Below are 23,785 nucleotides of genomic sequence, written 5' to 3'. Positions count from 1 at the left end.
AAGGACTTTGCAGGACTTGAGGCTTCTCCTAGCGCTGTATATATAGACTGCAAACCCAACGGACTCTTCTCAGGTGTTTTAAAGCCCTCAACCCATCATTTCTAGACAAAAAGCCCCAAGCCGCTCGTTGAAGTCACATTACATCATTCATTTCTGTCCAAATTGGCGCGAGCGCATTCGCATTGAAATCCTTCCAGAACTTCTCCTTTCCCAATCAAGTCACTATGTCTTCCGACGAAGGGTACTCTGTTGTCCCCGTGCAGCGAATCTTCTTCCCCCTTCGGATCATACAGATGGTCTTTACCGTTGGTGTCTTTGGGATTGCATGCTACCATCTTTCTCTGTACTCGGGTTACGATGTAAGATACTCACCCTCGAAAAGTCCAAAACACACCTCTGACTCATGGCAAGGCTGGCGCTCTTAGTCTCTTCACTTGCCTCGCGAGCATAATCTTTCTGATTTACTGGTTCGTGGCGAACAGCCCAACCAACTCCCACCTCTACAACTACTGGGCATTCTTCGCTGTCGAACTCTTCGTTCTCATCTTTTGGCTCTGCACCTTTGCCCTCGCCGCCGACAAGGTGGCAAAATACGTTCAGCTGTTAAGTTATGACACAAGCTACGATGGATACGACTATTCCAGCACCGGTGACACCACTGGTGGTACCACTGGCGGTAGCAGCTACTGCTATGATGGCGTCTGTGTCAGCTACAGCAAGCGCGACCTTGCCAAGCGCGATACTGTGACTGATCCTTTCTCCGCGACTCTATACACAGCCCTTGCACTCTCGGTGATCAATTTGTGAGTACCCCATCGCCAATGAACTCACGTGGTGGTGCCCTAACTGCATGCAGCATCTTGTTTGGTGTCACCTTCATCCTATACACTATCAACATGTTCCGGCATCGTGCTGCCCTGTCGAGTGCTAAAGGCAACAACATTGCCATGCACAACGGCCATGGGACGGCTAGCCGGATGGAGAAAGGGGTGGTGATGCATGGTCACCAGTGAGTAATCAGTCTTGTGGTTAGGTAACGGCATGGCCAATCCAACGCCCTGAAGAGCTTTCATTCGGTCGTCCATGGAATTCTGGAATGTGCTTGTTTACCTGTTTTTACCAAGAAATACTTGTTGAGAAAACTTAGAGAAATGAGGACGGACGTGAAGGTTATGTATGTAGTTAACGAAGGGAGTCGATCAACGGCCATTATCTGAACGAGTGGTGGAGTTTAAAGCGGCGTGGTTTGAATGCCAAGGCTGACATCGAGGCCGGTGCCGGGGAGCAGGCACCGACCGAGAGCCACCGGTCGCTTATCGTTCAGATGTACTACTTGTTACTCCGTTCTCTCTTGCTCCTTTTGGCTGCTCCTCGTGGACATGACTTTTAAATGCAATAATGGGTGTTATACGGACGATAGGGATCGTGGTGCTAAGTATATCATTTGTTGTCTTCGTTGCTCTCTTTGGTCGACTTCCCGTCTTTAGGTGAGTGACATCCCCCCCCCGGCCGCGGAAGATCTTCCAGCCTCAGCTTCTCACAGGCTGATTACTTTCAGGAGGACACCTATTGCCTTTCTCCACCGGCTCCTATGGAGACACATCCCAAATGCCTTCATCAGCGTCGATGAGCGACTCACTGGCCGTCGTGTCACGCGTAGCCTCGCGAGGACGGGCAATTATCTCATGAACGAGAAACATCCTCTTATTCTTGTATGTCTGAGGACTGAGTCTTGAAGAGGAAATGGGGCATGTGCTCACATACCCATCTAGATCTTCTTTGTCCTCTTGCAAGTTGTCGGCGAATTTCTGTTCATTCCAGCAGCATGGGATCGGCTTTCGATCAATCAAATAGCAGTGTTGCCACTCCTGATCATTGCTCCCTTGGCGTTTCTGTACCTTTGCAATACCACCTCCTCCAACATCACTTCTGACAATCACCGGTCGGCGATGCTGGCCTATCCCTACGACTTTGCTCTCTTCCACCCGGGCTACTTCTGCTCTACATGTCGATTTGCAAAGCCAGCCCGATCCAAGCACTGCTCCATATGTAAAGCCTGCATCCAAAAACAAGACCACCACTGCATCTGGGTCAACAACTGTGTGGGCAGGAACAACTATCTGTGGTTCAATCTCCTGCTAGTCAGCACAGCCGTACTGCTGTTCTATGGCTCTTATCTCGGTTACATCTTGCTCGACCAAAGACTGCAGGAACACCTGGTCCCGCGGGCACTGACGAGGGGTAGTTTTACGGCCAAGCGGTGGAGCACCCGGATGACATGGGGCGAGTATGCACACGCCTGGGCATGGGCCGTTGCCATGGAATGGCGCATCGGGGCGGTCATGATGTTGGCCATGATGTGCATCCCTCTGGCGCTGGGGTTTCTTGCCTACCACATCTATCTCATCTGGGCGGGCATGACCACCAACGAGAGCTCCAAGTGGAGTGATTGGAAAGAAGACATTGCGGACAAGGTAGTCTTCAGGGCGGAGATGGCTCAATTGAGAGAGACGTATCCACCCTTGCCCGAGGACGTCGAGCCCTTGGACAAGGACGTGAAATGGCCGGTTGGCGTGAGGGCGAAGTGGTGGCTCGTGAGGACGAGGGATGGGAAGCAGCCGATGAGAAAGGTCTCCAGAAAGGCCGGAAAGCGAGAAGGAGAGGGAGATGCGGACGGAGAGGTGCGGGACGAGCGATGGGAGCGTGTCTCTTCTATCGCACAGATCGAGAACCTGTATGATCTGGGTTTCTGGGATAACCTCTGGGACGGACTCTTCAATCGCGGATGAGACCACATATTTACAGCACCGGGAAAATGGAGGACCTGTGCGAGCGGCCATCACTGGTACATACCGATAGGTGCTTATGCTACAAGATGACCTGAGATATATATGGTATAGTTTCACCGAGGCACCACCCCTTAAGCTTTGTTCATTTCAGACACGGCCTGCTGACAGTGTACTCCATACTCAGATGTACACATCGTCAATATATTGGTTTACCCCCCAAACCTGGTAACCTGACTAGAGGATCTGTGTACTGTGTTCCTCGCTGCTCACTCCAACCTTTGCGATTCTGACAAGTCAATCAATTGTTCGGACCCGGAAATGCTTTTTAAATGTCATTTTTCAAACAATTCTTTTACATGCACATCACTGCGTTCATGTGTGGCGAGGCAGTCACAGCGCTGGTTCACTGACCTCTCTGCCACCTCATTGATCGTGTGCTGCATCAAAATCATCTTCCCATGAAAGAAATTGGAATCGAATCAGAATGTCCATGATCCCACCGGGCCGCCCTGGTCTTGATACCATCATCACCTCTCTTTGACCAACGCCGACCGATCCAGTCCTATTCAAACACCTTGGCCTCGTAAAAGCCCACCATCCAAGGCAACCCCATCGATAACGCCCATTATTACTCTCATTTCTCACGCATACATACTCTTCGTCTTTCGATGCCTCTCTTCGCGCCCGACCGTCGGCTTTACGGGACTGTTTGCCTGACTGCCAGCGTGGTAAGTCTCCGTTCGCTGGTGACCGACTTTGGGACGTTGTACTGCGCCCGCGGTCTTCATCTTCTTCTCCCGTCTGAGGACCATTTCCGTCCAGCCTTTGATCGGGGCCAAGCCGCTCTGCACGCCTTTGCCCACGACCTGCGAGAGCGCTTGCATCCACTGATCTTTCTCTGTGGTCGAATCGGCATAGAAGTCGATAACTTCTCCATTGGCGAAACGGATCCGGAAACCCTCTTCCACAAACATGTAGCCTTCTTCCTCTTCGGCAAATCCACTCTTTCGGCGCCCTCCACCCTTTGTCGAAGTCTCCTTCTGCATGAGGGCGGTCTTGTCGTCGATGAGACGCGTGGCTTTCGCAAGGTTGATGGTTGCTCGCGGTTGAAGAGTTGTTTCGTGAAAGGCCGTTAGCTTGGTTCCGGCGAGCTTGAAAAATCGTCGTCGCCAGTACTGAATTCGTCAGCCCGATTTCGTCTAAATTCATCGACTTGCATCTACTCACCGGGCAATCTCCTCCCTGCTGGCTCAGATAGCCCTCAAATTCCTTGATATTTGCTTGTTGCACCACACGTTCTTCAGCTTCTCGTAGTGCGCGCACCGCACCATTCATACTCTTTGGCATATCATCGTCCTTTGCTCCTCTCGGTTTCGGCACATACAACAATTGCAGTTCCAATTTGCCAATCTCATATGGTGGACGACGCTGAAGTTGAGTCACGCTCTTCTTGCTTCTCGAGCTACCCACGCTAACCTCTTCCATTGCCCACTCATTGAAGCAGGTGATGTCGACCGTATACGGCCTGCCATATGCTTGCTTTTCGTGCTCGCTCAGCGAAACGTAGGCTCGAGCAAAGGAACCGTCCTTTGCGACGAGACCTTGAACCAGCTCGTATGCTGAAGGTGGTGTCACTGGTCTTCTGACGACCTGAGCTTCTTGCTGGGCCCTGACTTCCGACTCTTTCTTCTTCTTGGGTGAACCGAACAACCTACCGAAAGCTCCTTGCTTCTTAGGCGATGCAGGCGGCTTTGAAGGAGATTGTGGTCGCTCAACTTTTGGTTCTTCCAATTTCATCTGCAAAGTGAGTTGAAATTCAAGCTCATTGAGAACAATCAGCTCAAATTCCTGGCCAATGGGTGCGCTTCGAGCAAAGTCGAGCCAAGCGGTCGTGACGCAGTGCATTCCGTTGTCCAGCGTCAGAGCGAAGTAAGTGCGTTCATCTGTTTGTGATCAGCCTGAGCTTACTGAAAGACCGGGAAATTCCTTACGTTGGGGAAATGGCATCTGCAAGTCCTTTACACCGACCACCTTGACAAAAAGTCGGCCACGTTCAGCACCATCCTCCCACTCCTCTTCTTCTCCAATCTCGTCTTCAGCAACAGCATCAAGGCCCTCTTGAGCGTTGCTTGCTTGTCCCGGTAGGGGCGGTACAGGACCCTCGACTGGCTTCCGTTTACTGACGGCTTTCTCTCCACCTACTCGAATGCTCTTCCGCCTGATCTTACCATTCCATGGTTCAGCAGTCCAAGTGGGCTGACTTGTCTTGCGGGGTGAGGTATGAACTTGGTTGGCCTCCGTTGGAACACCGAGCAGACCATGCTCAGTTGACGTCGGAAGCTCGGGGGATCTGCATTCATCTTGAGATCCATGTTCACTTGCGACGACAATTTTGGTGTTCTGTCGCATCAGGTAGCCTCTCTGTCGGCGGGCAGCTCGATTAGCAAATGACTCTTCATCAGTAGACTTATCTGGAGAAATAGCAAGATGTGCTCCTGGCAAGGGACGGACTCCACGAGGTTTGGGGAGAGCTGGGACGTTTTTCATGAGATTGCCTCCTGTCCACTCCTTCACCTCGGGGAGCTGACTGGAGGGAAATCGTCCGTTGAAAGGGTAATAAAGACGTTGCAATGAGAGTTCAAACTCTACCTTCTGGGCTTCCACGACACGGTCAAATTCCTTCTCGAGGCCCAATCCAAGGCCATCGTCCAAGCCAGTATGTGGAATATCCAAGGGTACCAAGCTGCTAACTCGCTTCTTTTCTCCTGCTTTGCTGTCGATCTCGGGTCTTTTCTCATCACTCGCTTCTGCGTCAGTGGAATTATCCTTCGCTACCTCCGCGCTCACATCGAACTCGGCGGAGATTGGAGAGACGGGCGAGGGTTCCTTCTCGTGAATCAAAACCGACCCGGTGTCGGAGGGACTAATTGAGCGGTCACTTTTCACTTGCGCTGCCAGCACATCCTCTTTTGCGTCACAGTCGACATTACTAGGAAGACTCGCACCTGAAACAGGATGTCTGACCACAGAATCAGGTGTGGGCGGCGTAGCTTGCTCCGGGATGAATGTCGATGGACTTTGAAATGGCTTCGCCTGGACCTCAGGAGTGTATGGGCGTTGAATTGACTGACGGAGGGCAGCGAGGTCAGGGAGTTCACTGGGCGGCGAACCACCGTTGGCTGATCTCATAGTCTCGTCCTTGTTGCTCAAGTAGGAGGCAAGGCCAATATCGAAACTGCTCGTCTTGCCAAAGTCGGCAAAATCTGGCAAAGATACACGCTCGGATATTGGCTTTGAGTTCAATTCTCGAACAGGACTCTGTGCTTTTGGGGTGTCTTCTCCTTCGTCCGTCATTTGCGGAGCAAAAGATGCAAGGGATGGCTGCGAATACTGGCTGGTGAGGTCGTCATCGTGGTTTGTGCTCACGTCTGAGTCTGAGACAGAACGTCGACTGTACATATCCGGTATGGAGTACAGATCAGGCTCTTCGTCATCCTCCATCTTGATACGGGGTTGTGTGGGATCTTCCAATGAGGGTATTGGAACGTCAGGGTCGAGAGTGGAGAGATCCCGCTGTCGAGAAGCATCTGAAATATCTTCGCTGCTGTCTCGACTGTCGGTATCAACACGACCGCGCAGGCCTTCAAGGATCGACGCCCTAGAAAGCTGTGGGGTTGAGTTTCTGGACTCAGACAGGACTGGTGGTGAAGAATCGCAACTCTCGACAAAGGAGTCTTCAACACTGCTGCTTCGAAGTGGACCAAGGTCTTTAGCACCCATTCGCCTCATCCGGCGTTCTCTTTCCTGTTCTTGAAGTGCCATCAATCTCAATCTATCCTCCGCTGACAGGGAGCTGCCAGTCCCGATTTTTTGGATGTCTGCTTTTGAAATGGTAGCAGCTAACGGGGGATTTGGGAGAGATCGCGACGCAACGCTCATACGCTCAAAGGCGCCAGACAGACTGTCAGACCTCGACTTCGCTTGTGACGCAATCATGGGCGGAAGTGGTGGGAGAGGACGAGACTGTCCGTTTGAATCGACTGAGCTTGCGCTGCTTTGATGAGGGCGGAAAGATGGCATGCTTGGTTGTGCGGTTGGAGCAGGACTGCCGCAATCGTCTTCAAAGACGTCCTCTTCATGACGAGATAGTTCGGTGTTGGCGCTCTCCGGGTTCATGAAGCGCCAGTCCTCGGGCAGGACGACCGGTGTCTTCTCGGTGTCCTCCAGGGATGCGTCAAAGCTGTCGTCATGGTCCATTGACGAACCTCTCTCAAAACTTGCCTCCTCGTCCTCGTCTTCTTCATCGTCTGTGGAGTCATAGCTACCGTCACGAGATCCAGACGCGATCGAAGAAGGAGCAGGGGTGGTCATCTCATACTCATTGATTTGTGGAGGGGCTTGGTCAAACGTGACGCTCTTTTGATGACGATGCAGCCCACGGCCAACGGGTAATTGTCTGTCTCTGAAATCTTCATCGTCTTCCCAAATGCCAGTCTCTGGGTTGAAGCCACTGCTTCTGAACGCCGCTCCCGTCTTCTTTGAGAGCGATGATTTGGCAGGCGAGCCATTCATTCGACTTAGTGAGAGGGGTGTAACGGAGTTTGTTGTGGCCTTGGAGTCATCCTCTTGGTGCTTCTCTTGTGATTGAGCCGACGATGTGTTGTCTAGTGGCGCAACATTTTCTTTCCGCCCGCCATCCGAACTACGGACTGGCGATGAGTGTCGTGGAAGCTGCACGCTCTGAGGGCGACCGTCAAGAATCGTCGGACGCGAAGGATCATAGTGACTACTTTGTTCGAGGGCAAACATGCTGCTGTTTTTGACCCTGGAAGCCTTTTTAAGGTTCTCAATGGACGACCGCTTCTTTGGGGAGGAGGCAGGAGGAGTCTCTGTGTTTTCTCTGGCAGGAGAATTGGGATCCCGGCCCTGCCAGAACAGACGTGGTGAACTCGTGGAAAAGGGCGAAGAACCGACTGGAGAGTTCTCGCTACCGAACAGCTTACCCTGCGAACATGTCAGTTTGGTGTTGGCGCGAGCGCTTGGAAGGCGCACCTTTGACTGAGGAAAACTTGGAGAGTTTCTGCGAATTGCCATAGGACTCAGCTCGGACAGAGGACGATGTGTTACCCGTGGCAGCTTGGATGGCGAGATGCTCGGTCCATTGCCACCGCCCTTCTGGATGCGCAAGGGTGGGATCTGCAATTAATGGTGAGCAAGTCGAGGTCAACATCAACAGTTGTGTCTTTACCTCGGAAGCCATAGCTTAGGACGAAGAAGCTGCACAATGGCTTTGTGTATGTAGCAGGCGTCGAGCTCAGACCATGAACTGCGGAGCGGTTGGCTGAAATATGGAATGAGGAATCGATGGGCAGCGCGCGAAGCCGGAAAGAATGACAGAGTGTCTGTGCTGAGTCTGATGAGGCAGACCAGCTGCGGGTGTGTAGAAATGAGAGCAACAAGTGCGGTAGCAATAGGAGTGTGAAATACAGTTGACTGCCCAACTGCGACCACAATCGAGGCCGCTCTTGAGGAAGGGTAGTCAGCAGAAAGAGGTCTCGTTGAGTGTTAATATTGATCAGTGAACACTGTTTGGCAGTACAAGTGAAACTTAAGTGGCCCCCGCGGTGCCTTTACTGGGGGAACAATAACAAAGCCCGCTACACTAAAGGTTGCCAGGCAACCGATGTAGTCGCTGAGGTCCACCCGAGGCAACCCCTGCAGCTCCCTGTTCAGTGGCCCCAGTGGCACCAGACTTGCCCGAGAACTCATCCAGTGAACCGCGAACACGCGAAGCGCAGGGGAAAAAAAAAAGTTCAATATCGCAACGACTTGTCCCGTGCATCGTCCCCTTCTGATTATCCATTCTCAACATAGCTGCTCATGCCGTCCTCTGCTGCCGTCTGCCCGGCTTGCCAATTTCGAGCTCTCATTTCCTCCCTAAGGCCGTCGACGCGACAATGGCAGCCCCAGAGAGCCATGGCTTCGGCCATGCGACAGCGCAGAAAACCTTCCAGACTGACCCTGACACAAGATGTTGGCAAAACAGACACGGGCAGAAGAGCAGCCAAGAGGGACACAGCAGGCCCTTTTGCAGGGATGAATCAAACAGTGGCACGCCTACCTGTTGCCAGGCCACCTCGAGCAATCCCCTCGCGGGTCAGAATGGCCCTTAGGTCCCGGATCAAGGAGCAGGCAACAGTAACTAAGTTGCAACCGAAGACTATACCGGCTGTTGGTGAACACGGCGATCGGGCTGTTGCGTCAATTTCGTCTAAGGATAAGGAGAAAAAGGACAAAGACGAACGACCACTGTTCCACGCATTGAAAATGCAGCAGATCCTTACTCCTCTGTCTTACGGACAACGGACCAAACTGAAGCAGCAAATGGAGAAGATCGTTTCTTTTGAAGAGCTCGGATTGATGCCGTCAGTTGTCGACTCCATCTATACCCAAGTCCTGCCACATCTGACAGAGTATACACCCACTCCGATACAGAAATTGGCCATTCTCGCACTCCTAAGCAGAAAGGGCGAATTTCAGAAACAGAAGCACGTAGATGCAGATGGCAATCCTGCCCCAAACAAATACAAGTCGTTCCTACTCGCCGCAGAGACCGGTTCGGGAAAGACACTGGCCTATCTGTTACCTGTCATCAACGCTGTCAAACAACAAGAAGAGGTCGACCGCAACGCCGAGCTAGAGCGGGAGGGCCGAGCTATCAAAGAAAGAGAAGAGCGAGAAGAAAACCGCGTTTTCGAAGCAGAACCCTCCAAAACCGATGAATCACCGCCGAACCAGTCAATGGGCCGACCCAGAGCTCTTATCCTCCTCCCCTCCTCCGAACTCGTCGCACAGGTCACAAAAGTTGTCAAAGTCATCGGCCACACAGTAAAATACCGCTCTGCGGGAATTTCTTCCTCGAACACACCAACGGTTATCCGTAACCGTCTCTTCAACCCCAATGGGATAGATATCCTGGTTTCCTCTCCTTATTTAATCGCTAGTATCGCGAAAAAGGAGCCAAATATCCTCTCGCGCGTTCAATATCTGGTCATGGACGAGGCCGACTCGCTCTTCGATCGATCCTTCAGCGAAACGACTTGCGAAATCATCGATCGTGCGGCTCCTTCGTTGAAGCAGCTGATCCTCTGCTCTGCCACCATCCCAAACAGTCTGGACAGGTTCATCGACAAGAGGTTTCCCGATTGTAGACGTATCGTTACACCAAAGCTACACACAATCCCGCGTCGAGTACAGTTGGGTGCTGTGGATATCGACAAGGATCCCTATCGTGGCAGTCGCGACTTGGCATGTGCGGACGTGATTTGGACATTAGGAAAGGCTGTACACGAAGACCTGAATCCCAAAAACACGGTGAAACATATCCTCGTCTTCGTCAACGAGCGTGAAAAGGCGGAAGAAGTTGCTCGGTTCCTAGTATCAAAGGGGATCGAAGCCGTCGCATTGACGAGAGATACAACGGAACAGCGTCAGGCTGAAATCCTCGCAACATTCACTTCAGTCGATCGTGTTGAAGGCTCTTCTAAACCGTCCCCTGCTCCATCCTCGGCTTCAAAGAAACTCTTCAAAGACTTTGTTCCCTTCGACCGTGCCTCCACTCCTTCTACCTCTGGGTCATCTCTCACCCAAACATCTCGTCCAACGAGGCATCTCCCGGATGTCAAGGTTCTCGTGACCACCGACCTCGGTTCCCGCGGCGTCGACACCCTCGCGGTAAGGCACGTGGTGTTGTACGACGTCCCGCATACGACAATAGACTTTGTCCATCGATTGGGACGCATGGGCAGAATGAATCGGCGAGGAAGGGGGATTGTACTGATGGGGGGCAAAGATCGAAAGGACGTGATTAGGGAGGTCAGGGAGGCTATGTTTAGGGGGCAAGCCCTGATCTGACATCGTCCGACCTATCTAGAGTGTGTGTGGGAGATTTCGAAATCCAATGTAAAATACACTGATCTCCTTGATGTCCTGAGAGAATGTTCGCACATGAAAGATATATACCGGAACTGTTCGATCATGCTGGCGGCCGATCAAGTGGAAAATTCTAGTCACGGCTTATATCCAGTCCAGGCAGAATCGAAAGAGACGCCCATACCATTTCGTGACGCGAACAGGCAGCAATGCTCATTGTGGACGCTGAGCAGTCGTGATCTACGTGCTTTTAGTTCCGATGTAATTACGGTGTACTGAGCTCACGTGGGTGGACGTTCCGAGAGCGAGTTCTAGCTTCAAGAATACTTCATTTGGGAAAACTCCAGGTACATTGGAAGTGTCCAACCACTCTCGAGTGGGAGATGACAGACTTCAAATGCGCCCTCTCTACACCGTCCATCCTGGATGATGCAAGAGACGCAATGATAGCATTGAATCTAGGAAATACACTATCCACCTCCATATGACTTACAGCTGGGACCCCTCGAACAATAGGAGGGGAAAAGAAGAATAAGAAAAAAATAAGGCAACGATATAGAAGATAGAAATCTCACAATGACAGACGGCACTTACCTTTAAATGCGCATTGTCCAACACGGTATTTTTCTCAACACAATAGCCAAGCCCAAGTAAATCACCCCTAATCACCCCTAAGTCTGCGCAGCAGGCACTCTGTGCCCTGTCTACATACTCATTCAAACCAACCGATGGTCTGCCAGGGCAATTCGCTGGCCCTTTGAGAATCGCAGTGGTGATTCCCGCAGTTCCGCGACTATCTTTGGAATCAGATCCTGTTTCTTGCTGTTAATTTTGCAGTACTTCAGGGCGAGCGCGCATCCTCAGTCTCCTGATGAAGGCATTGTCTTTGCTGAAACTGGTGCTGTATCATCATCTGTCGCTGCCATTCTCCTCGTCGATGCTGATATGGGAGGAAAGGTCCCTAGTGCCTAGAACTGCAAAACGGTACTCAGGGTTTACAATCAGGTGGTGATGGTGATTCAACTTTCGACGTCTTGGTCGACCATCTCAGCATAAGTTTTCTTAGGCACCCGGCTTGAGTACTGGCGCGTTTAGAGATCTGTTCGTGTGGACTTCAGACTAGCAAAGATACAGAATTCGCAATGGTGGAAACCCAATCTCTTCCCTTGTGCAAATCTCGGATCGCCTTATCTCAATTCTCAATTTAGATACGACACGGGCTCTTCGAAGAAAATTGTCAAACTTACAAGGAAGTCCGCTTTGACGTTAATGAAACTCAACGATGTACGCGCTGGTCTACCGTGGCATCGGGTATTGGGTAGTCCCTTACTGTCAAACCGAATGACGGCATCTTCACCGGGCAAAGGTAGTAAAGATATATTCAGTTTACAAACTTTTGTGTCTCGGCGGATACAACCCCGATCAGTCACGATGAGCTGCTGCTGCGAATCAGAAGGGGTGTAGAGGTGTAGGCTTGAATTTAGAATGAGACCTATCGTTTGAACTTGATGGTGGACGGTGTTTCCGAATGAGTGCGACTGCGAGGCTCATTAGGTGCTCAAGGAGCCTCAGGAAGCTTTTCAGGCGGGCGGTGGGTGAGCAGAGGATGAGCAGGACGATAGGGAGCAGCATCACCCTCGAGAGAAGTGGGAAACATGGGCGAAACTTCTTACCCTCCCCTGAGCCTTGCGAGTAACTACTAGTGTAGCCGGAATATAGCCTGGTCTCTCGCCAAGCCTTAGCCTTGGAAAGAACGTGACGAGGCTGTGAAGAAATTTTGTTTTTGCCATCGTTTGCAATATCATCTTTCCCAGCGATTGGGCTTGTTTTGGGGCTGTTCTCAGTTAGTGCTTTCTGATGCTTCTGTCACTACTCATGTGTAGCGAAAGTACAAATAAATCCCCGAATAAACATCCTGGAGTGCGAGCAGAAGTTGACAATGCTGATGAAAGGGACTAAGAGACCTGCAGATGAGGCTTTCCCGCCGAAGTCTGCATCTGTGGGAGACAAGTTGCAAAGTCATCGATCCACTGCCGCGCTGAATGGTGCAACAGGTAGAATCGTCAATTTCGAGGACCGTGCAGCGAAGCATGACAGTCGCAAGAGCGGCAGTAAACCCCCGAGTTTGAAGGAACGGGCGCGTCTTTTGCTACCCGCCAGAAGAAAATTACCCATTTATGGCAACGCCAACGAGATACGACAGAAAATCAGAGATCACGATGTTCTGCTACTGGTCGGAGAAACAGGATCGGGGAAGTCGACGCAGATTCCGCAGTTCCTGGTGAATGAACCCTGGTGCAAGAAGAAGCCCCGTGGAGGCGTCAATGTTGGAGGATGCATTGCTATCACGCAACCCCGAAGAGTTGCTGCGATTTCCCTCGCCCGTCGCGTGGCGGAGGAGATGGGCACGCCGCTCGGGAACTCCAGCCCTGCGTCTGAGGTCGGGTACTCTGTGCGGTTTGAGAACAGCACGAGTCCCTCGACGAGGATCAAGTTTTTGACAGAGGGTATGCTCCTCCAAGAAATGCTGCGGGACCCTTGGTTGAAAGAGTACTCTGCCGTCGTGGTGGATGAGGTCCACGAGCGAGGCGTCAATGTGGATTTGGTGTTGGGGTTTCTCAGGCGGATGCAGGATCTCAGGCATAAGAAGGATGGGAGGGGCGGTATTGCACTCAAGGTCGTGGTCATGAGTGCGACGGCAGACATGGAGAAGATTCTGCATTTCTTTGACATTAGCCACGGGACTCATGAAAACCGCTCGAATATCAATGGAGAGTCTCCTGAAGGAACAGAAGATTCGCCCGGCTTCTCTAACGATGAAAATAGCCCTGATGGAGAAAATGGGAGCACTCAGACCGACTGCAATGGTGTTGCCTCTTCAAAAGCAACATCACTTTGCATCAAAGGCCGTCAATATCCCGTGGCCGTCAACTATACGTCAACCTCAGTTCCGGACGTTATCGATGCTGCATATCAGCGAATACTGCAAATCCACACGCATACCCCTCTACCAGGCGACATACTCGTGTTTCTCACTGGTCAAGAGACCGTGGAATCTCTCCTCAGCCTTGTGAGTTCTTGGTCACAGTCGATCCAAAAGGACCCCAAGCAGTCTGCGACGCTTCCCAGACTTCTCATCCTTCCTCTCTACGCTGCTCTACCTTCGAATATGCAACAACGCGTCTTCCAGCCAACTCCCAGATTCACACGCAAGATCATCTTAGCCACAAATATCGCCGAGACCAGTATCACGGTTCCTGGGATACGATATGTAATCGACACAGGGAAAGCGAAACAGCGACTATTTCGCCCTTCTCTAAATCTAGATACTCTTCTCACTGTGCCCATCTCTCGTAGTTCCGCGAACCAGCGTTCTGGGCGAGCCGGGCGAGATGCACCAGGAACAGCGTACCGATTGTACACTGAGGCGGATTTCTACCAGTTGACCCAGGACACTGAGCCAGAAATCCTCCGCTGCGACCTCAGTCAGCTCGCTCTTACACTCAAAGCGCATTCGATCGACAATTTGAGCGAATTTCCATTTCTAACCACACCGCCACGCAGGGCCCTGGAGAGGGCCATGGTCCATCTCCTTCAGCTCTCGGCATTGGATAATTCGAGCGGGCAAATCACAAGTCTCGGCCTCGAGATGAGCAGGTTGCCTCTGCCTGCGAGCTTGGCAAGGGTGCTGCTTGCCAGCGCTGAGCCAGCGTACGACTGCGTCGAGCAGGTCGTTGACATTGTTTCGGCGTTGAGTGTTGAGAACATATTCCTGAACATCCACAACCGCCCATCATCTGCTTCGGCATCTGGCGACTTGTTGGAGGCTACCTCGAAGCCATCACCTAACCACAGTAACTCCGATCTTGAAGAAGACTCCTCCGAGGCTCGTGCACAGCAAGCACGACGCGAACTCTTTCGACGTGAAGGTGACCACCTCACCCTCTTAGCCACTATCCAGGCATATGTAGCAGAAAACACCGATCGCCGGCGATGGTGTGAAGAGCGGTACATCTCGCACCGGGCAATGAGCGGCGCGATGGATGTGAGGAAACAACTTACCGCGCTGATGGATCGATACCGACGCAAGAGCGAGAGCGAGAGCGAGACACGGAAAGTTGATCCGATGCGGGATCATGACAAAACCACTCTAGCCACTCGCATCCTCAAGTGCATTCTGACAGGCTTCCACCCCAACGTTGCGCGGCTTTGCCCCGACGGGAGCTATCGTACAGTACTCACGAACCAGCCTGTTTCAATTCACCCAAGTAGCGTGTTGTTTTCTGTCCCTTCATACAGCTCTGCAGATCAAGGCGGTAGTGGCAGGGCCCAGCAGAGGAAGTATGAAGGCATCATGTACAACGAATTTGTGTACACGGGCACAAAGGCCTATGCCCGTGGCGTGAGTGCGGTGGAGATGGGATGGATGCGAGAAGTTCTGACCCCGCCAATGTGACGACATTGGCACTAAGGTTGCTTGGTGACGTTTTGGATTTGTACTTGTTACTTGTAACCAAGTACTTGGCAGGTAGTCAATACAAGCGAGCTTTGACACCCACTTGTTAGGCCTTGGTCCTGGGTACCTGGTACCGAGGGCAGCCAAGAGAGCTTACCATGCTCATGCAGCTCGTGGTACAGTGATACGCTGGTGATGGTGTCACTCAACTTCGGGAATGGGCGGAACACGTGATTGCGCTAGATCCAATTCAGGAAGGCGGCAGCAGTCGAGGGGTTTTCCACCGCATGCACCACCTGCAACCACCGCAACACACTAATGCAATTCTCGACTCATCCCACACCCCCCTCAGATGAGAGTTCCCGGTCGAATGTGAACGTTACGAGCGATGCGGGCAGTCAAGATGAGCACAAACACAAGTCCCTTGCAATGCTGTCTCGAGTTCAATTCATTGCTCACCACTCTCTGAGCGAGGATTGCAGCATCAGCGTCAACCACCTACGAGTACAAGTACAGTGACAAGTACAAGTACGCACAAGTCCATCTAAGACGGCTCGGAATCACACCATGCGAAAGTTTAACGATCCCTATGAAGCTCATTCCCCGCCTTGCTAGATCGAATTGGTCCAGGACAGCTCCCGAAGGAGGCTTCATATGCACCATCTGATGCTTCATGTCTCAGATGCTACACCACTCTCGCAGGCGTCTCTGGAGTCTTCTCGTCATCGACTGATCTCAGTGGCACAATGTGTGGTGGGGGCTGCAAGCTCTCCTGCCGCCGTCTATCCTCCTCAGCATGAGGGCTGGCTGTGACCACAGAACCAAAGCTTTTTCTAACTGCGGAGGTGTCAAATATCGAGGCCTCCAGCGAAAGCTCCTTTGCGGCACGACGATCGCCAAGATGTGGACATCGAATAGGCGATCGAGCCGACCACACCATCTACGCATTAGGTGCGGGGTTGACAGAAAAAAGCTCGCTTTTCGGATGGAAGGTACAGCAGAATGTGGTGTGCTGGATAATGGTGGAGAGAAGATGCATTGACAGTCGACACTAACACCAACATCCATCCACTGACCGGCTGTCACGGACAAGCTCTTCGCGCACCATTGACACCATTGATGCTCATTCGACTGCCATGGAACCACTAGCATTGCTTCGAATGTCTTCTTCTGGCGAGCACCCGGCATCACAGAGCTCTCATAAAACCGTGCCGCTCAGTCGCCGCTCTCTTCTTCTTTCTCTTTCAAGAGTGCTGCTCATTGTATAGTCCCAGTCCTCCAGTAAGGCACTGATCATTCGCTTCAGCGTCTGCCCACCCTCGTTGAGATCGAGTTCTCGTATCAGCAACAAACACCCGCATCTTACACCTTACACCACTCCAACTATGCGTACATTCGCTCTCCTTACGGCTCTGGCCGTCTCCGCCCTGGCCTCACCCTTGCCTCAGGGGGTGACGTCTGCGATTGCTCCATCATCTCCAGCTCCCGGAGGTTGTCAACCCTCGTATAGTGGCAGCTTCGAGATTACCGTTGTAAATGTCTCGTCGTCGGCATCGAAGCGAGATCTGTCGGAGGTAGGTCAACTGCGTCGCTCACATACCCTTTGCGAAAAGTACCGACCGTTTGCAGCGTCAGACTTCTGGAATCCTGACCCTCACTCTTGCCGACTCCATCCTGAAAGACCAGGCCGGACGCACTGGCTACATCGCCTCAAACTATCAATTCCAGTTTGACAACCCTCCTCAAGCTGGTGCTATCTATACGAGCGGTTTCTCCCTCTGCTCCAACTCCAGCCTTGCGTTGGGTGGTTCTGCCATCTGGTATCAATGTTTGAGTGGATCATTCTATAACTTGTACGACCGAAAATGGGCACCCCACTGTGTTCCAATCTACATCTACGCCCTGATCGGATCCTCGGCTCCACCAGCAACACAAGCGACAGACGGTCAGCCAGCAGTGACGACCGCTGTCCCCTCGGTCACTCAGCTCACGGACGGCCAACCCCAGGTCACTTCTGTTGTCGTGACGCAGATCTCAGATGGGCAGTAAGTTATCCCTTCATTCTTACGCCATGAATTGTTTTTATGGCATATTTTAACCCGCCTCAATCCTTGACCTTGGTCTCGTGCGCTTATTGCGACATGTACTCGCTCTGAGCTGCAACACGGCCTGTCTTGATCTCTCAGTTGAAAGGGCCGCTCTTCTGTTCATTTATGCCTTGTTTTGCCGTATAATGCTACCTGTTTCTGCCTCCCATGTCTCACTAAGGGAGGGGACACCTCATTCGAGGCCGCATCGTCTTTTTTTTTTACTCCAGACTACTACTTGTTTTTCTTCCCACCACTGTCACAGCGTGAGTCCCGCTGACCTCTCCACAGACCTCAGGCCAACACAGCTCCTCCCGTCACGCAAATCAGCGACGGCCAGTAAGTCCAATAATCTTCACTCCACACTTCACAGCCCCCCGGTCAAGTCTTATTGACAATTCGCAGGCCGCAAGCAGCGACTGGAGTACCTGTCACCCAGATCTCAGATGGACAGCCGCAAGCCCCCAGCGGAACGCCGGTGAGCCAGATCAGCGATGGCCAGTAAGCCAAGCAGCTTCATCCACTCGTGCATTTTTGGCCGTACTCTTTGCTGATAAGCTCTATAGACCACAGGCTCCGACTGGCGCCCCTGTCACTCAGATCTCTGATGGCCAGTATGTGAAATATTAGTTTCCCTTTTATCTATATTCTTGCTAACAGAGTGAAGACCACAAGCCGCTACTGGCACACCAGTCACTCAGATCAGTGATGGACAACCCCAGGCTCCTACTGGCGCGCCGGTCAGCCAAATCAGTGACGGACAGCCTCAAGCACCTACTGGTACTCCAGTCACTCAGATTAGCGATGGACAGCCTCAAGCACCCACGGGCGCACCTGTGAGCCAAATCAGTGATGGACAGCCTCAAGCACCTACTGGCACACCAGTCACTCAGATCAGTGACGGTCAGCCCCAAGCGCCTACTGGCACACCAGTTACCCAGATCAGCGACGGTCAGCCGCAGGCACCTACTGGCGCACCTGTGAGCCAAATCAGTGACGGACAACCCCAAGCACCAACGGGCGTCCCTGTCACTCAGATCAGCGACGGACAGCCTCAGGCACCCACATCTGTTGCAGCCGCCTCGACCACCAGCTCAATTGCTCCTGCGACGTTCAGCGGCGCGGCATACCGTGCTGAGTTCCCTGGCGGGATTGCTGTTATTGCGGGTATTGCAGGGTAAGAACTCCTTCTCTTGTCCAAGCACCCTTTCCCTTCGCTGTAACTTGAGCCTCCTAGTTTTCGTTTTATGCTAACAGAATTGGCAGAGCTGTGGCTCTTCTATAGGGTTAAGAAGGAAACTCAGCTCACGATCGCTCTTCCCTCTCCGTATCTCGCGCATGTGTTGACCTCAACTGATTGCACGAATCCTACCATCGCAAACAAACAAACACACACACACACACACACACACACACACACACACACACACACACACACACACACACACACACTATCTCTCTCACGACTGAGAACTCGCATGTACGTTAATACTGTCACCCCGCACACATCATTGGATTGCATATGGTTGGAAAAACAAACATGAAGAAACAAAATTATCAGACAAGCCTGGACACAGAAATGTGCCTCTTGCCTCTGGGAAGATGGTTACCGAAGCTGCCTGTTGGTCGGACATTTTACACAGAACGAGTGGACGAAAATAATTAATGGTAATAATATTTTACATGCTGTTTCGCTCCCCGTCAAGCATGCCCGCTACCTAGTTGTGCATATTATGAGAGAAGCTTTCCTGACTCCCTTCTCTGACCGGACCATTTGCTTCGGCTTGGCCGTTTTGTCTGGGTATCTTCTTTTTACGCTCTTGCATGCTGTCTAGGATGCGCGGGCTACATATTCGTAATTGCCCCGGGGAGAATGGGAGAACTCATTCCCTCCATATCCTGACAATCTCCAACTTCTCCCAGCCTGCCGTCTTCCCACTGGTGCCCACGGTCTCTGCGCGCCACTGCCACTGCCACTGCCACTGCGCCTCTTCTTCACCTTCACCCGGGACGTCGCCAGGCGGTGGTGGTCGCTGCTGCCACGCGCGGACCCAGCTCTTGACCTCCTCGGGCCGGTTGCCGCGGCAGAACAGCACGTACGCCACACCCCGATGGCTCAAGACGTCTGGGACCTGAAGCAGCAGGCGGCGGGTGACTTCCATGCCGTCGACGCCGCCTGCGTAGGAGAGGGCCAGGAGCTTGGACTGTTCCTCGAAGCTTGGGACGGCTAGGTTACGAGAAGAAGATGAATGCGGCGGCGGCGGCGACGATGATGATAGCGGGACTGCACCGGTGGTGATGGCGGAGGCAGTGGTGATTGTGGCAGCAACAGGGACCGATTCTGTAGGGACATAGGGCGGATTGAAGATTAAGACGTCGACTTCGCTCGGCCGGAGCGGGCTGGCCAGGTCGCCGTTCAGGGAGGAGAGGTAGACACTGCTCGTCCCGTCTTGACATTGCCCAGTAGCAGGAGCAGGAGCAGGAGCAGGAGCAGGAGCATTCGTAACTTGCCCCTCTGCCGTGGTCGTGGTCGTCGTGGTCGTCGTCTCCACTGTCCTGGCCTTGGTCTGGGCGAGCGCCTTCTCGACGGTCGTCCGCGTCGCGAGACATGCGTGTGGATTGACGTCGACGCTCATGCTGAGCACGTGGCTCCCGAAGATGGTCTCGGCGTGCGCGGTCAGGAAGGCGACGACGACGCCGGACCCGGGCCCGATCTCGACGAGGAGCGGCGCTCCCTTTCTTCTTCCCCTTCTTCGCCTGGTCCTGGGCCCGGTCTCATCGGTCCTTTGTTGCTGCGACGAGAACCGTGAACGCAGCCACGCCGTCTCCGAGGCCGAGGACAGCGTGTCAAGGAACAGGTACGAGTCCTCTGCTGGCTCGTAGATCAGGTCGTACGAGACGTGCGAGGTCGACGGCGTCGGGAGCATAATGCTGCTTCTGTGTGGTCTCTCTCTCTCTGTCAATCACACACACTCCCCTTCCCTCTTCTCTCTGTGTCTGTGTCCGTGTCTGTGTGGCCTTCTGTTCCTCTTACACTCTCACGCACAGAACGGTCAGGCCGCCTTCTGGGGCCTTGCTCTGAAGTGTCTCGCAGCGATGGCGGGCAGTCCTTCGTTGCCTGCTCTCTTTCCTCAAGATCCACGATGAACAACTCCTCATTCAGTCAGACACATATGCGATCGTCCACGGAGTATCATCATCAGACGAAACATTCCATGTTTTCCCCCCCTTTCACCGATAGAGATGTGCTACTTACATACAACTCTGTAACGTCCAAGGAGAGTCGAAAATTTGGCCGCACGGCATATCCTCGGGTCTTCTTGAACCGTTCTACATACCAAGGACGAGGTACATACTCTACTGTCTTGGTGCTTGACAACGAACAGATACTAAAGTATTATATAACAGATAGTGATTTTCCTCATTCTCCAGCCTGTCTCATGATATCGTGTGCACCGGTAGCGATTTCATAGCTTATCGTTGCACTGGGATCTAGTTGAGGGCATCCACTATGGTATGCACCAAAAAAAAAACAACCAAATTCCCACCTATTGCGTGGTCAACAGTCGCCAGAATGCCAGCTTCAAAGAACTGCATTCTCCCGCCTTATTCGTAGTCTAGTTTTACACACTGTTTGCTGTAAGTTCTTATCCTGACACGTGTTTGCCTTCGTCGACGTCGTGATCAAATGGTCATCATTGTCATCGCTCCAGTTCTCAACCAGCGACGACCTTATAAACACCCGATTTCCCAACTTCCAACACGTCTTCTTTCACCATGGACGCCAGAAACTCTTTCAATTCCTCGTTACTAAATGGGAATCCGCCAGGGACCACAATGGACAACATCATCGAAATCCTCGCCAGTGGCATAGCGCCCTGATTCGTGAGCATGGATACAATAAATCGATGATACATCGCCATCTTCTGTCTGCGCTCCGCTTCTTCGGCCTCCCTGGTCGCGGCAGCTAAGGCGGCAGCTTCTGCGGCGGCCAAACTACTGTCCGTGGGTTGATTAGCAGATAGACCGCCTTCGCTCATCAATGTGTCGTTGTCATCATGTGTTCCACTAGGGAGTCGCTCGATGACGGAGAATGTGTTGGGAGAGGTTTCGGCGAGGATGCGTCTTGAGGCCCAGAATATGCAGGCGGAGCGAACGAGGGTTGGGGACATTGCAAGATCAGATGCAAGTTCCGCAACGGTCTTTTTGATAGGTTGCTCAGCTATTCCGGCAGGATCCTCCCGGAAGGCGTAAATGACGGTCGCTTGCCATGGGAGGACCTCATCACGGTAAGTGCGGTCCTCCAGCTCCAATTCAACTTCCACTTGACCGATGGTATTGATCCAAGTCAACTTCCGCGACTGCTTGAGGGCTCCAAATCCCTGTTCATAGTTTCGTTGCTGCTCCATCACCACTGATGGCAGATTAAATGACTGCTCCGGCATGGGCGGCCAAAACAAGCGTGAGAGGATCTTTGCGTGAATCTGGACACTGTCGTCCCTTTGCCTGACGGGCCGTCCCTTCTTTCCTTGTTGAGTTTCCAAATCTTTCCTAATGACTTTATCCACTTTCTTCGAATCCAGAACGTCCCTTAACATGACTTCGCACCCTTGCAGCGCAGAGTCTCCAAAACGTATTTTCAAGTGCTCCAGCATACCAATCTCCTGATTGAAGTCGGCTTTATTCTTGAGCAACCTCTCCGCCACGGTGGATTGGAGTTCCTTGACAAACACGTCCTTCGTTTCGAATAGCTCAACGAGACTGCTGATTACGTCTGTTATTTTGTTGGATTTCATATAGTCCGGGGCCGCGTCGATGGGGTCAGGCATCCAGTCCATATTGTTCCAATCAAATTCACCGTCGTCTATAGTATTCTCCCGCGTGGTATGACGGGTCAGTTCATGAGCGAGTTCCGTAAGTACGTCTGGATCGGACGGTGGAAGCTGCCCAGTCTCGTCCGGTGTGATGTCAGCCAGCAGTCCACCCACGATCACCTTTACCGTATCATCTCGCTCTCGGAGGTAGCGTCGGACTCTCCTGACGACGCGATCCAGGAGGACTCCCCTTGGATCGAGGATCCGAAATGACCGGATGATCGAAATGTAAAATTGTAGGATCTCAATGGTCGACGCGCCAGGGTGGAGAAGACGTGCTTGTAGGACATTTACGAAATTGAGCGTCAAATACCCTCTTGTTGTAGGGTTTGTCGTGAAATACCGGAGATCTTCAATTGCTGGTGCGGTGGCGTCCCAGTCGACTATTATCTCAAAGAGTTCATCAACCCGGAGAGCGCCCAAACGGGCGGTAGCCATGTCCATCCATTTCTTCACCTCTGTCTCCGGCAGAGGTTGTGTTTCCAACTTTTCGTCGATACAACAGAGAACCTTGCGTGCGATCCTGGAAAACAAATGATCTACCCAGAACTCAAGGTGGAGATGAAGCCCTTCACGGTAGACTCCGGTGTAGGACCAGGTCACGAACTCAGTCATCAGATCATTGAGTACTGATGCCAGTAACTTTGTCATTGTTTCAGAGCCGACTGCCGTACGCCATGCGGCTAGCATGCCCCAGATCGGAGCCTCTGCCTCCCTTGCAATCTGCACAGCATGATCGGTTGCTGTCGGCGGCCTGAGCCGGTCGGGGGGGGGACAAGATCCGAGGTGGCTGTGGAAGGGAGCGCCAGCAGTAGACACCCAGCGATTCTGCCCATAGACGAAAGACTCGTCACCCACTCCGAGAAGCACTCTCAGATGTTTGTGTAAAGCGGTTTGGATTTCCGGGATCGTTGCAAGGGTTTGGAGAGCGAAATGTCGACGATATTTGGGTGGCTTGACGACCGAAGGTGAGAAGACTGATGCAAATACTCCGTCTGTCAAGGGAGCAGATGCGGCAGGTTTCGACGTGGACATTAAAGATGTGGCCATTGTATCTCCATGGCAGGAGAGTCAGGGTGGTCCTTACTCCGAGAGGAACGAATGCACCTCTTGCGGAGTGATGGCAGTTCAGATGTTGACCAGGATTTTAGGAGTACGAAATAGCACGAGAAGTGTGGCGCGAGCGTAGCTTCATACCAAGATACACAGAGACATGGAGACATGGAGACACGGAACGCCTTTGATCGTGTGTTGAGGATCGGAGGATGTCGCAAATGCCAAGACTGTGATTACATAAGGCCTGGCAGACGCGTAGCTTAAAAAGGAAAATTGTTTGTCTCACCGACCGACGCGTATTTTCCAACGAGCGACAACAAGCACGGTTTTGCTGCTTTCATTATTTCTCGCTCGCCATCATTCGGTCGACCATCTGAAACTTCTCGCAGATAAATCCTATCCAATGGCCAAACTCTCTGTCAAGAAGTGAAAGATTGCGTTCCATCTCAGTGTGCCGCATACCAGTGGTCGCAACCTCGAGAATTCGCATAGTCATAACATCATAACAATTTGGATTTATGGCCCTTTGCATATGAGCTTGTCGGCTGAAAAGTTATTCCGAGACCAGTGGTCCCTGTATGTGAGTAGCTC

General features: G+C 52.4%; 8 protein-coding genes across 8 annotated transcripts; 5 read left to right on the top strand and 3 right to left on the bottom strand.

The window, feature by feature from the left end:
* Nucleotides 1-224: 224 nt before the first annotated feature.
* On the top strand, nucleotides 225-807 carry A1O5_03803 (uncharacterized protein; the record flags this gene model as incomplete). The annotated part of the gene is made up of 2 exons (XM_007744414.1): nucleotides 225-359; nucleotides 412-807. 2 exons carry the CDS (start codon nucleotides 225-227, stop codon nucleotides 805-807), a joined length of 531 nt encoding a protein of 176 aa, XP_007742604.1.
* Nucleotides 808-1,398: 591 nt separating this feature from the next.
* A1O5_03802 (uncharacterized protein) lies at nucleotides 1,399-2,789 on the top strand (the record flags this gene model as incomplete). Its single annotated transcript, XM_007744413.1, has 3 exons — nucleotides 1,399-1,487; nucleotides 1,559-1,712; nucleotides 1,773-2,789. 3 exons carry the CDS (start codon nucleotides 1,399-1,401, stop codon nucleotides 2,787-2,789), a joined length of 1,260 nt encoding a protein of 419 aa, XP_007742603.1.
* A 641-nt stretch (nucleotides 2,790-3,430) lies between these two features.
* Nucleotides 3,431-8,049, bottom strand: A1O5_03801 (uncharacterized protein; the record flags this gene model as incomplete). Its single annotated transcript, XM_007744412.1, has 5 exons — nucleotides 3,431-3,964; nucleotides 4,017-4,732; nucleotides 4,781-7,793; nucleotides 7,842-7,985; nucleotides 8,038-8,049. 5 exons carry the CDS (start codon nucleotides 8,047-8,049, stop codon nucleotides 3,431-3,433), a joined length of 4,419 nt encoding a protein of 1,472 aa, XP_007742602.1.
* Nucleotides 8,050-8,765: 716 nt separating this feature from the next.
* A1O5_03800 (uncharacterized protein) lies at nucleotides 8,766-10,703 on the top strand (the record flags this gene model as incomplete). Its single annotated transcript, XM_007744411.1, has 1 exon — nucleotides 8,766-10,703. The coding sequence occupies one exon, from the start codon at nucleotides 8,766-8,768 to the stop codon at nucleotides 10,701-10,703; it is 1,938 nt and encodes a 645-aa protein (XP_007742601.1).
* A 1,957-nt stretch (nucleotides 10,704-12,660) lies between these two features.
* A1O5_03799 (uncharacterized protein) lies at nucleotides 12,661-15,177 on the top strand (the record flags this gene model as incomplete). Its single annotated transcript, XM_007744410.1, has 1 exon — nucleotides 12,661-15,177. The coding sequence occupies one exon, from the start codon at nucleotides 12,661-12,663 to the stop codon at nucleotides 15,175-15,177; it is 2,517 nt and encodes an 838-aa protein (XP_007742600.1).
* Nucleotides 15,178-16,562: 1,385 nt separating this feature from the next.
* A1O5_03798 (uncharacterized protein) lies at nucleotides 16,563-18,445 on the top strand (the record flags this gene model as incomplete). Its single annotated transcript, XM_007744409.1, has 6 exons — nucleotides 16,563-16,751; nucleotides 16,807-17,222; nucleotides 17,556-17,603; nucleotides 17,670-17,765; nucleotides 17,831-17,878; nucleotides 17,932-18,445. 6 exons carry the CDS (start codon nucleotides 16,563-16,565, stop codon nucleotides 18,443-18,445), a joined length of 1,311 nt encoding a protein of 436 aa, XP_007742599.1.
* Nucleotides 18,446-19,147: 702 nt separating this feature from the next.
* On the bottom strand, nucleotides 19,148-20,191 carry A1O5_03797 (uncharacterized protein; the record flags this gene model as incomplete). Its single annotated transcript, XM_007744408.1, has 1 exon — nucleotides 19,148-20,191. The coding sequence occupies one exon, from the start codon at nucleotides 20,189-20,191 to the stop codon at nucleotides 19,148-19,150; it is 1,044 nt and encodes a 347-aa protein (XP_007742598.1).
* Nucleotides 20,192-20,980: 789 nt separating this feature from the next.
* On the bottom strand, nucleotides 20,981-23,188 carry A1O5_03796 (uncharacterized protein; the record flags this gene model as incomplete). The annotated part of the gene is made up of 1 exon (XM_007744407.1): nucleotides 20,981-23,188. The coding sequence occupies one exon, from the start codon at nucleotides 23,186-23,188 to the stop codon at nucleotides 20,981-20,983; it is 2,208 nt and encodes a 735-aa protein (XP_007742597.1).
* Nucleotides 23,189-23,785: the final 597 nt, after the last annotated feature.

This window comes from Cladophialophora psammophila, assembly GCF_000585535.1.
Source record: "Cladophialophora psammophila CBS 110553 chromosome Unknown aczJe-supercont1.5, whole genome shotgun sequence".
Classification (NCBI taxonomy): Eukaryota; Fungi; Ascomycota; class Eurotiomycetes; order Chaetothyriales; family Herpotrichiellaceae; genus Cladophialophora; species Cladophialophora psammophila.
The sequence above is the reverse complement of the archived record's forward strand: the minus strand, read 5'-3'. Positions and strand labels throughout refer to the sequence as shown.